This window comes from Neoarius graeffei, chromosome 6, assembly GCF_027579695.1.
Source record: "Neoarius graeffei isolate fNeoGra1 chromosome 6, fNeoGra1.pri, whole genome shotgun sequence".
Taxonomy (NCBI): Eukaryota; Metazoa; Chordata; class Actinopteri; order Siluriformes; family Ariidae; genus Neoarius; species Neoarius graeffei.
In genome coordinates, this window is record NC_083574.1 from 11,853,973 (window position 1) to 11,867,146 (window position 13,174).

A 13,174-nucleotide genomic window follows, 5' to 3' on the forward strand; every position below is an offset into this window, starting at 1 on the left:
GTCTAGAAATAGGTTTTATATAGGAAATACTGGATAAATATGATTATATTTAGTTTTTTTTAAGTTTTTTTTTGCAGTGAGTGTAGGAGAGAAAATACTAACATTGAGTTTTGTATATTTACAAATCTATGTCTTTTTTAATGGATCATTAGCAGTTAGCATGTTTCCTTACACATTTTCCTGATCAATTTTACTTCTGAAATCATATAAAAAAATTGACATATTTCACTGTTTATTTTGATATTTATACAAATATTTCTACTTTATGTACAAAAATGCCACCCAAGATGCTTATTCCTGTCATTTTACTATCACAGTATCAGTGTTCAGGTTTACTAAGTGTCCTTATCAATTAAATAAATCACAAATACATGAAAAAAAGAGATAATTATATCATGAAAATTGCAGAATACAGCATTAAAGATAAGAAGTGATGTGTATGGAGAATTTGGCCATTGGTTTTTAGCTCCATCTTGTCTTTTGCTGAAAATACAGTAAAAAAAAAAAGTAATAGTGAATGGAAATACAGCATCCTACATAAAATACTCAACATTATACTTTATAACAATGCAGAAGCTGTCTGTGTGAAACTGGGTGTATTTCTCTGTGTCTGGTTTCACTCTTCATCTAGAGAGGCTTCCACTATAAAAGGCTGTGTGTGACGGTTTAGATGATGTGTGGTTTCTGTTGTGGTTGACGTACCTCAGTGCTCCACCATGCTGTACATCACATTAGTTTGGCAGCCGAAGCTAAAATTGTGCAAGAAAAAAAAACCACTCAGGCGTCTACAGTAAATTCCTCGTCTCTTTCTGTTCTGTTTTAGGTCAAAATGTTAAAGGTGTTAAAGTGCAAACGTACCCACGTACATTTATTTTTTTGTTTCTCGCTCAACACAAAATGATGCGAATGTCTTGTTTAGTCTCAACTGGTAATTTTCTCATTTTGGAATAAAAATTCGATTCATTACTACAACCCCGATTCCAAAAAAGTTGGGACAAAGTACAAATTGTAAATAAAAACGGAATGCAATAATTTACAAATCTCAAAAACTGATATTGTATTCACAATAGAACATAGACAACATATCAAATGTCGAAAGTGAGACATTTGGAAATTTCTTGCCAAATATTGGCTCATTTGACATTTCATGACAGCAACACATCTCAAAAAAGTTGGGACAGGGGCAATAAGAAGCTGGAAAAGTTAAAGGTACAACAAAGGAACAGCTGGAGGACCAAATTGCAACTCATTAGGTCAATTGGCAATAGGTCATTAACATGAATGGGTATAAAAAGAGCATCTTGGAGTGGCAGCGGCTCTCAGAAGTAAAGATGGGAAGAGGATCACCAATCCCCCTAATTCTGCGCCGACAAATAGTGGAGCAATATCAGAAAGGAGTTCGACAGTGTAAAATTGCAAAGAGTTTGAACATATCATCATCTACAGTGCATAATATCATCAAAAGATTCAGAGAATCTGGAAGAATCTCTGTGCGTAAGGGTCAAGGCCGGAAAACCATACTGGGTGCCTGTGATCTTCGGGCCCTTAGATGGCACTGCATCACATACAGGCATGCTTCTGTATTGGAAATCACAAAATGGGCTCAGGAATATTTCCAGAGAACATTATCTGTGAACACAATTCACCGTGCCATCCACCGTTGCCAGCTAAAACTCTATAGTTCAAAGAAGAAGCCGTATCTAAACATGATCCAGAAGCGCAGACATCTTCTCTGGGCCAAGGCTCATTTAAAATGGACTGTGGCAAAGTGGAAAACTGTTCTGTGGTCAGACAAATTAAAAATTTGAAGTTCTTTATGGAAATCAGGGACGCCGTGTCATTGGGACTAAAGAGGAGAAGGATGACCCGAGTTGTTATCAGCGCTCAGTTCAGAAGCCTGCATCTCTGATGGTATGGGGTTGCATTAGTGTGTGTGGCATGGGCAGCTTACACATCTGGAAAGACCCCATCAATGCTGAAAGGTATATCCAGGTTCTAGAGCAACATATGCTCCCATCCAGACGACGTCTCTTTCAGGGAAGACCTTGCATTTTCCAACATGACAATGCCAAACCACATACTGCATCAATTACAGCATCATGGCTGCGTAGAAGAAGGGTCTGGATACTGAACTGGCCAGCCTGCAGTCCAGATCTTTCACCCATAGAAAACATTTGGTGCATCATAAAACGGAAGATACGACAAAAAAGACCTAAGACAGTTGAGCAACCAGAATCCTACATTAGACAAGAATGGGTTAACATTCCTATCCCTAAACTTGAGCAACTTGTCTCCTCAGTCCCCAGACGTTTACAGACTGTTGTAAAGAGAAAAGGGGATGTCTCACAGTGGTAAACATGGCCTTGTCCCAACTTTTTTGAGATGTGTTGTTGTCATGAAATTTAAAATCACCTAATTTTTCTCTTTAAATGATACATTTTCTCAGTTTAAACATTTGATATGTCGTCTATGTTCTATTCTGAATAAAATATGGAATTCTGAAACTTCCACATCATTGCATTCCGTTTTTATTTACAATTTGTATTTTGTCCCAACTTTTTTGGAATCGGGGTTGTAATATTAGAACAATATTACAAAGACTTCTTTCAGCTCTTTTTGACTTTTAGAGAGTATAAATGTGAAATTGTTATGAATGGCTTTTTTTAAAAATATGAACCATTTATATATGATTTCATTGTTTAATGATATGAGTCCTTGGTTAGACATATCTTTAGAGAGGTTTATATGACATGCGGCATGCACAGGAAAACCTACAAAACTTCAGGATGTGGTGTCATTGCAAAACGAGATCGTCAGTGATGGAGTAGCTCACTCCGGCCCCATCTAGTCCAGAAGGAATGATCTAAAATGGGCCACCTTGTGCAATAAATGTCGTAAGCTATATACACTATGTACAAGTTATATATAGAAGCTATATACACCTTAGGAATACTGACTTATTTGCCAGAAAGAATCCAAAATGGTGAGGAACTGACCAAGAAGAAGTGATTTTTCTTGAACTGCTCATTAATTAGTCTCTTAATTAGACTCTTAATTAGTCCATATCTTCATTATTAATTGCAATTATGCAAATTTGGGTAGAAGCTATGTGCACCCCAGACAGACCTACCTTCCTGCCAAAAAGAATAAAAATTGTTGAATTGAGAGAGAAGAAGCGATTTTCGTGAAATGTCGACAATGCCGGATGACGGACAACACACGATAGACAGACGACGCACAACACGATGGCATAAGCTCATTGCCTGTCAGTCAGATGAGCTAATAATCAACGATGGTATGATATGGCCTGACATGAATCAGGCCAGGTACTATTATCTCCCTAAAGTTGATTATTTCTCTATAAAAGCATGTTCCAAAGTGTGTTATTCCTCCTATAGTACAGAAATTGGTCAACGATTATTTTTAAAATATATTTATTAATGAATATCTTGCACTTTTAATCTGTTTATAGTTGAATGTTGTGAAATTTCATGTTCAGACATGTTTCTTCCTGTAATCACTTAGCAGCTGTAGTCTTTCCCTCACCAGCATATCATTTTTCTCTCTCGAAGCTAAGCTAAATTAAGCAAGGTTCTCTGTCTTAAAGGTTTTCCCTTTCTCTGTTTTGAAGACTCTTGGAAAGCTTAAAGTTACAGCTTTACCTCAGGCTGTTACAAAGTGCTGACACTGGAGACTCCTTCCAGTTAAATAATAATAATTAAGCACCCAATAGTACAGGACTCTGTACTATTGGGTGCTTTATTATTATTATTATTATTATTATTATTATTATTATTATTGACTTCAACTCTAAACTCCAAAGAGATGGTCTGGGTCAATAGGCCAGTGTTGAGCAATTGTTGAGCTTTGAACATAACGAGTGTTGCTAAAATCATTCTGGAAATAAATTCATCATTGTTATTTACAGTGTTCAGTGTTCTTGCTTTCACTCACCTTTGCATTACTTGCTCATCCCCAGTTTTGTCTGGAAGAAAGAGTGTCATAATTAGACATCACTGACAATATTTTACCGGTCACATGTAGACAAGTCACCCCCTGCATTACCTTTGCATCTCTTAACAATAGCATATGGCGGTTTTACACTGTCATAACAGACTCCCTCCATATTTCTGTTCAAAACATGAAAGAGTTTTATAATGATAATGAAAACAACACAACAAGAATGGCAAAAATATGTGGGGGGGGGATGTTAGATTGAGTTCAGGGTCAGTGGAAATAACTCACAGCTCCATATTATTGTCCACAGGTTGTTCACCTTATAAAAGAAACGGAAGAGAGTAAGTCACCTCAAATTCTGTGGTCTATGGTATATACCGTGCGATGACAAATCGCAAAACAAATTTATGACGATTTGAATCGATTAAATAAAAAATGAATTGCGATCAATATCAGGCTGCGTAATGTCTTAGTTTTTCCTAGCTGTAATTGTGATGTTTAGACAGCACAGGGTTGAATATCATACAAAAGCAGGAACGCAAGTGACTTCACCCTTGGCAGATGTAACACAGCTCGAATACCGCAAAAACAGACCTAAATTTGGACAATTTGGTGCAAATAGATTTAACAAGAAATACTTAAATCTTTTTACAAACTACCAAAAGAAAAATGGAGGGATTAGAAATGTACAAAAGTTTATGAATGCCAATTTGTTATGAACTTTTTTCATTTTTAATGAAAGGAATATTTTAGTTAAGCTATTAATTATGTATTTTACTCTTATCTTTATAAATGTGGATAAATAATCATTGTTGGTTATTAAGAAAATAAAATGTAGGTGTTTTTTAAAATTTAACAAAAGCACTATTTGAGTTGATAAAGAATAGGAAAACGGGTGGCACAGTAGTGTAGTGGTTAGCACTGTCACCTCAGAGCAAGAAGGTTCTAGGTTTGAGCCCAGTGTCTGACCGGTGCCTTTCTATGTGGAGTTTGCATGCTGTCTGTGTGGGTTTCCTCCAGGTGTTCCGGTTTCCCCCAAAGACATGCAGGTTAGGCTAACTGGTGGCTCTAAATTGACCGTGAGTGTAAATGGTTGTTTTTGTCTATATGTCAGCTCTGTGATGATCTGGCGACTTGTCCAGGGTGTACCCCGCCTCTCGCCCATAGTCAGCTGGGATAGGCTCCAGCTTGCCCGTGACCCTGCACAGGATAAGCGGTTACGGATGATGCATGGATGGAAGAATAAGAAAATAAATATCACATTTTTTGGTAAGAAAATTTATCTTTATTTAATATTTTTTAAAAATATTGTGAATCAAATCAAATCATGAATTATTACCTGCGTAATTAGTAGATATCAGTGTTTCAGTCTCCTGTTCTGTAATTATTTATTAAGTTACTGCATGTCGATTTCTTCTTTTCTTTCGACTGTTCCTGTTGGGGTCACCACAGCAGATCTGTTCCGCATATTTGATTTGGGATAGGTTTTACACCCTTCCTGACACAACCTGCCAGGCTTGAGACTGGCACTAAGTATGTACTGGCTTGTGTGACCCCAGCAGCTGGGTATTTTACCTAATCTGCATGTCTTTGGACTGTGGGGGAAACCCACACAGACACGAGGAGAACATGCAAACTTCACCCAGAAAGGACCCCGTTGGCTGTGAGGTTTGAACCTGGAACCTCCTTCTTGCTGTGAGACGACAGTGGTAACTATTGCACCACGATGCTGCCCAGCTGCATGTCATCGAAGTAGTAGTAGTATGTGCTGGATCAAGTATTATTTTATATATGCTGTTGAAGAATGACAATGAAAGCCGTATTGTTTCCATATTGAATCCAACTCTGTAATGTTATTCTATACAATATACTGGACTGATATTAGATTGACATTTTCTCATTCACTATATTGCCAAAAGTATGTGTACACCTGACTGTCACACCCATATTTGTTGGTGCACTCTTTGCTGTTTTAATCCAGTCTCCTGGGAAGACTTTCCAATAGATTTTGGAGTGTGACTGTGTTCATTCAGCCACAAGAGCATTAGTGAAGTCAGGCACTGATGTCGGGTGGGGAGGCCTGGGGTGCAATCTGAGTTCCAGTTCACCCCAAAGGTGTTCAGTGGAGTTGAGGTCAGGGATCTGTGAAGGACATTCAAGATCTTCTACTCCAACCTTGACAAACAAAGTTACACAAGGGCATTGCCATGCTGGAACAAGATTCCTGAAGTCCAGAAGAATAAATTAATGCTACAGCATACAAAGACATTCTGGACAACTGTGTGCCTTCAACTTTGTAGCAATGGTTGGGGGAAAGAACATATATAGGTGTGATGATCAGGTGTTCATAAAGTTCTGGCCATATAGGGTTCATATTTTTAAATTCATACTTGCTTTTATTGCATTCTACAGGGGAAAAAAAGTACTTTTTAATGAATTTCCGTAATTTGTAGTTTCTGATACAGTAAACTACAGACAGGTGGGGTTTTTTTTATTTGAAAATCAACTCAAGAACCTGTATAACCCGACTCTGAATACAAGGAAATTTCCATGCATAAATATCAATCTAACTTGTGAATGTAAGTTGCCAACTCTGAATATGTCCCAATGTCCTTTTATGCTACCTTCGCATGACCCTAGTAGCCTACTTTTATACCAACATGGACTCACACTTGCAAATTTATAACACTTCATGTTCAGAAATAATATAAAGCTTATGTTTAGTGTTTATGCATTTTTCATTTGTATCAAATTATATTTCCCCCTGATTTATACCTAGATCTATACCCAGATTTCTGTAAAGCTGCTTAACACAAAAGTGCAATACAAATAATATTGAAATGAAGTAAAATGCTGTTACCTCCATGCTTTTGTACTGAGTATGAAGTATTTACACCATTCACCAAATCTCCCCCTGGACTTTCCCAAGGCTGTTCACCAGAAAACCTACTCAAAAGCAAGACAACAACATATATATATTTTACACAAGCAATGCTTTTAAATGTATTATTTAACCTGGTAAGAAAGTATAATCAATGATTGGAAGAAGAAAAAAAAACTCACAGCACTCCATTGTCATTCATGTAGAACGTATCTTATAAAATGGATGAAAGGTATACAAGTGGGATTAATTTGATATGAGAATAAAATAGTGAGAGTGGGAGATAAAGCAGGGCAAAATACCTGTCATGACCTCATGGTAGAATGGCTCGCTGTTTGGAACGCTTCTAAGAGAAAGAGGAAAGTGGAAGAGTTTTTTCTCAGCATTCACTGATTCATGGGTGGGTTTCATTAAACACTGTTTCAATTCTGTATAAATTTGAAAAAATTTAAATAGTGACACCTGACAGCAGGATCTTGGCACAGCCCTAAAAACACAGAAAAATGGTAAATGTTAATAATGGTATAGATAAAGAAAGGGTTGAGTGGGAGCCAAATTAAATTTGTACTAGATATCCATCCATTATCCATTACTGTTTATCCTGTGCAGGGTCGCAGGCAAGCTGGAGCCTATTCCAGCTGACTATGGGCGAGAGGCGGGGTACACCCTGGACAAGTCACCAGGCCATCACAGGGCTGACACATATAGCCCTTTTCCACCAAATCAGTTCCAGGGCTGGTTCGGGGCCAGTGCTTAGTTTGGAACCGGGTTTTCTGTTTCCACTGACAAAGAACTGGCTCTGGGCCAGAAAAAACTGGTTCCAGGGTAGCACCAGCTCTTTGCGGAGGAGTTGTTAAGACCAACAACAATAGCAAGACCACGAGAGGGCGCCATTTTGAATGAAGCACCGTAAAGCCAGAAGCAGCAGCTGTACAAATGCGAAGTCATCCATTATTGTTGTTGTTGTTGCTTCTTCTTCTCCGTGTTGTTGTTGCTTCGATGTTCGTGCCAAGGTTTATGCAAACACAGCGACGTAATTGACGTATACAGTGACGTAATGATGTGGGTCCCCTTAGCACCCCGAGCTATGGAAAAGCAAACTGGTTGTCAGCTGGTTAGCAAGTTGAACGAGTTGTGAACCAGCACCAGCACTGGCGCCGAACCAGCCCTGGAACTGATTTGGTGGAAAAGGGGTAACAGAGACAAACAACCGTTCACACTCACGGTCAATTTAGAGCCACCAATTAGCCTAACCTTCCTCTGGAGCACCTGGAGAAAACCCATGCAGACATGGGGAGAACATGCAAACTCCATACAGAAAGGCCCTTGTCAGTCACTGGGCTTGAACCCAGGACCTTCTTGCTGTGAGGCGACAGTGCTAACCATTACATCACTGTGCCACTGTATGAGATATAATTAGATTAAATAAAAATAAAATTCAATTTATAAATAAAATCTAAATAAATTTCTACAAAATTTCTAGTAGACTAAATTTAAATAAATTTCTGTAAATTTAAATAAAATTTCTACATGAAGATAAATCTCTAAATTGAGTTTAAATTCAATTCAATTTCTAGTAGACTAATTTTAAATAAAAATTCTCTAAATTTAATTGCAATTTCTACATTTAAAAATTTCTAAATCAAATTTCAGTATAATTTATAGGAGACTAAATATAAATAAAATGTATCTACATTTAAATAAATTTTATACAAACTTACATTTCAATACAATTTCTAGTAGACTAAATGTCAATAAAATGTCTCTAAATGTAAATAAAATCTCTATAAGCTAAAATAAATTTCAGTACAATGTCTAGTACACGAAATTTAAATTCAATTTCTCAAAATGTCCTTTAAATTTCAAGTAGGTGCCTATACATTTTATGTTAAGGTAATTGCTTACAGGAAACCCTGTGTAATGTTGCTTATCAACATTTCAATGAAATTTCTTGACTTCGTGTTAATACATGAATACATTTCAGTATTGATTTCTGTTTTATGACTTGTACATTATCGAGTCAGTACAAAAACATTTTCGAGTTCCAAATGTTCGTTTTCCAGCACAAAATGAAATGTTACAGAAAAAATGTTTGTATCTGAGGAGCGTATTACATAAGAGCCCACTTTTCAGATTAAAAAAGAAAACATAATGAAGGTTACTGAGTTTCGGTGCAAAATGAAGAAGCGAGTGTGACAAAGTGTCCAGAAGAACTGTGGCTGGTTCTGCAAGATGCTCAGTAAAACCTACAGCTCATTTCCTTATAAAACTGCACACGTTGTACCTGAGACTACGATATATTTTTTTTAAGGAAAGGGTCGTCTCAGGGGCGGCACGGTGGTGTATTGGTTAGCGCTGTTGCCTCACAGCAAGAAGGTCCGGGTTCAAGCCCCGTGGCCGGCGAGGGCCTTTCTGTGCGGAGTTTGCATGTTCTCCCCGTGTCAGCGTGGGTTTCCTCCGGGTGCTCCGGTTTCCCCCACAGTCCAAAGACATGCAGGTTAGGTTAACAGGTGACTCTAAATTGACCGTAGGTGTGAATGTGAGTGTGAATGGTTGTCTGTGTCTATGTGTCAGCCCTGTGATGACCTGGCGACTTGTTCAGGGTGTACCCCGCCTTTCGCCCGTAGTCAGCTGGGATAGGCTCCAGCTTGCCTGCGACCCTGTAGAACAGGATAAAGTGGCTACAGATAATGAGATGAGATGAGATGAGATGAGATGAGGGTCGTCTCACATAACCTGCCGACTTGTCCAGGGTGTACCCCGCCTCTCGCCCATAGTCAGCTGGGATAGGCTCCAGCTTGCCTGTGACCCTGTAGAACAGGATAAGCAGCTACAGATAATGGATGGATGGATGGATGGATGGATGGATGGGTCATCTCACACCAAACATTGACTTTTATCATGCATTACTGTTTACTGATCTTTTTTAATTTTTAATGTAGAAACATTTCATTTCCTTATTCGTGAAGGCATCTTTGCTCTACAGCATTTCATGGCATGTGTCATATATGCTTTCAAATTAGGTGTTTTTATAACAAAAAAGAAACAAATCAATAAATGCTAGATTACGTCGACTCTAAATTATCCATAAATGTGAATGTTTAGTGTGAATGGCTGTCTGTCTCTCTGTGTTAGCCCTGCAATAGACTGGCGACTTGTCCAGGGTGTGCGTTGCCTCTTGCCCAGTGTCAGCTGGGACTGACTCCATCTTACTCCGTAATGAATAAGAGATATAGAAAATAAATGAAGGAATAAATGATTTAACTTTGTGCAACTTGACTGTATGTAGCCACAGTTAAAGTGGGATAACATCACGTACCACTGAATATCGCAAAATCAGAGAAGTTATTGCTACATAGCGATGTTGGAATATTGACAATTATTCAACATGATGTAAATCTCCTTATGTTTGCTTACTTGTCCTTCATAGCTGGTAATTTATCACTGATTACTTTGGAATTAAAAAAAAAACCTTCACATCATTTGCTGTTCTTCTTAAAAGTGTTTTTTTCCAGCATTTGCAAGCTCCAATGTGACAAACCAAACCAAACCGAACAAAAGCACCTAGCAGATAAGAAAAATGGTTAATCATGATGTACTCACTGAAAGAAATTATGTCCCGGTACCAACAGAATCCCAACAGACCCAAAAGAACTACTAGGGCAGCAACCGAAACACTAATTATTGTACTCAGATGATTAGAATGGTTTCTTTCTGTGGAAAATAAAGCACAAAACATGCATTTACCGACATAGAAATTTGTCAAATGAATTATCATTGCTCAATCATATCTCAGAAATTATAGGAAGTACTGTCTTACCAAGCACTTGAACAGAGATGGTGTTTTCTCCGACATTGTTCCCTTCGTTAAGATTGTAGTTAGACACTGAATACACACAGCTGTAGTTCCCAGAGTTTGTTTCAGAAACGTTAGGTAGGAAAAATGTTGTGGAAATGGTCATATTGCTACAATTCACCTGCTGCTTCTTGTTTCTGATCCCATTTAAACAGAGATAAACATAGACTCGAGTACAATTTTGAATTTTTCTATTGGTGCAGATCAGTTGCAAAGTCTCTTCCTTTTTTACTGTTGTGCTTCCATTAATCTTTGCTGGTAATATTTTTCCTAAATACAAAAGCATGTAGATTATTGAAGATAGGCACAAAACAATCGAAGATAATGTAACGACAAACACAGGAATGTGTCCTACCCAAAACTTCGAGTGAGATGTTGTGTCCTGTTGCATTTGTTTGACTTGCATTGAGTTTGTCTTTAGAGTAAAGACATTTGTACAATCCAGAATGTTCTACAGTGACGTTAGGAAAGAAAAATACTGTATCGTCATTTGGAGGTTCAAGAACATTCATCCTGACTTTCTCATCATTTTTGAAGAGGTACATATGGATTGTGTTTTCTTTCATTTTATCAACTTTGCACTTAAATCTGACTTCTTCGTTTTCCTTCACGTTCCTGAGTCCACCATTGTAAATATCCGCTGGGATGAATTGACCTAAACATTCTAGTTATGAAAAAAAAAGAAAATCATCTTCCTTAGAAATTTAATATCATTAACTGAATGCAAGGAGCTGTAATGATAGATAAAAGCATCTTACAATAAGCAACTTACAAAGTAATAATAATTTTTAAAAAAATGATGTTACCTTCCTGAAGAGATGTGGACAAAATGTATAAAACTGAAAATGACCAAGTCAACACCAACTTGTTAATGGTAATGTCGAAAAAGTAAATTATAGTCATTTTTTCTCAAATTCTTCTTTTATTCACAAGCTGTGTTGCAAATTCGACAAAAGTGAATATTCATACTTACACACTGCGATCAGAACGGACTTCATTTTAAATTCCACACGATTATTTTTATGATCTCTTCTCCAACCTGTAGTGCACCAGAGCTTCTTTTTCCATTTCATGCTGGTGTTTTTTTTTTGGACACCGCACCTTTTCATTTCTAAACCACGTCCACACCTACAAGTAAGTCCACACACTGACAGTTCTCATGTGAACCACTGGAACTCAAATGTTTCTGATTATTTCTTTGGTTTTTGATGCATTCAGATGAGTCTGGCCCAACTAATATTAAGTATGGCAATGAATATTGAAGCAAAGTTTCTTAATTTATAATTTGGACTCATTTGCAGTGCCTTAATGCTACATTAAAGGCTTGTTCAACATGTTGGTCTTTAAAAAACAAAATATAGGAAGGCACTTTCACTTCTCAGTTCCATTTTTTTTATTCCCAAAATCATGTACGGTACTACCCAGCAACTCAGTAAACTATAAGAAGTACTTTTCAGTCAAAAATGTGAGTGTATATCATTCTCAAACCTGCTAGTTTCACTAATTACACTGGTCTACTACTACTAATACTTCTGAAATAAAACTAATAATATTTTACGAATTTTGAAACACTGAAAAATGATGCAAAAATAAGTTAAAGATATGAAACTCTTCACTTGGGCTCCACGTTTATGCTGCAACACAATCTGACAAATTTTCACCAGTAGTTCAACAACAACAACAACAACAACAACAACAACAAAGAAAATCCATGCCTTTTGCACAACCAGTGTTAAAATTACAGATTTTTGTGATGTAACAAAATGAAACCAAGATAAATAATGTGAATTTTTTTCACCTTTAATGGCTTATAACAAGCAGCAAAATTTCAGTGGCAAACAAATAGAAATTTCCAAGTAAAAAAAATCAATGTCATCTCAGACTTTTGGACCCTGCTGGATGTATAAAATATAAAACCTTAAATACAGTATCTTAGAAAGAGTAGCTAATCCACTGTTTAACTGTTATGTTGAACTCATTATATCAAAATCAAAAATCTAAGCTGTATATCACTTTAAAAATAAAAAAAAATCTCAGAATTGTACACCAGTTTTGTTGTTAACTGACAAGTTGGCCAGTAATAGGTGTCAGATATAGCTAGTAAGGGTGGACTGTTTTTCTTTTTAGATAATAGTGATAAAGGCATGCTTACTGCACCACCATTCATTTTTTACTTAATGTTTATTCGAGACATCCCTATATAACTTGTGAAGTTGTTTTTAACACTTTCATTTTCCATTTTGACACTAAGCAAGCTTTCCACAGGTATATTCTATACTTTAATACAGTGTCTTGCCCTGAGTTTATGTACTACAGTGGACAGATCAGTAGCTCAAGACCCTTATCAAAAAGAAGTATACTTCAAGTTAATTTTATTAAGTATACTAAAGTAAAGTTAAAGTATATTTCTTTAAGTATACTTTTGTGTACCAAGTATACTGATGTCAATGTACTTACAGTATACTTGTAAGTAAACTAAT

The 13,174-nt window shown here is 36.9% G+C and overlaps 1 protein-coding gene across 2 annotated transcripts; it reads right to left on the reverse strand.

Annotated features, from left to right (window-relative positions):
* Positions 1-215: 215 nt before the first annotated feature.
* LOC132887378 (uncharacterized) lies at positions 216-11,911 on the reverse strand. 2 transcript variants are annotated; one of them, XM_060922849.1, is made up of 14 exons: positions 11,668-11,911; positions 11,501-11,533; positions 11,050-11,358; positions 10,659-10,964; positions 10,442-10,552; positions 7,301-7,325; positions 7,141-7,184; positions 7,021-7,051; positions 6,818-6,903; positions 4,246-4,276; positions 4,066-4,130; positions 3,955-3,985; positions 703-749; positions 216-483 (listed from the first exon to the last, which is right to left on the reverse strand). In XM_060922849.1, exons 1-13 carry the CDS (start codon positions 11,801-11,803, stop codon positions 704-706), a joined length of 1,254 nt encoding a protein of 417 aa, XP_060778832.1. In that variant the 5' UTR covers positions 11,804-11,911; the 3' UTR covers positions 216-483; position 703. The 2 variants fall into 2 exon arrangements, 1 of the variants encoding a protein (XP_060778832.1); XR_009654814.1 differs by lacking the exon at positions 4,066-4,130 and having other exon boundaries at positions 466-483.
* Between the last annotated feature and the right edge of the window lie 1,263 nt (positions 11,912-13,174).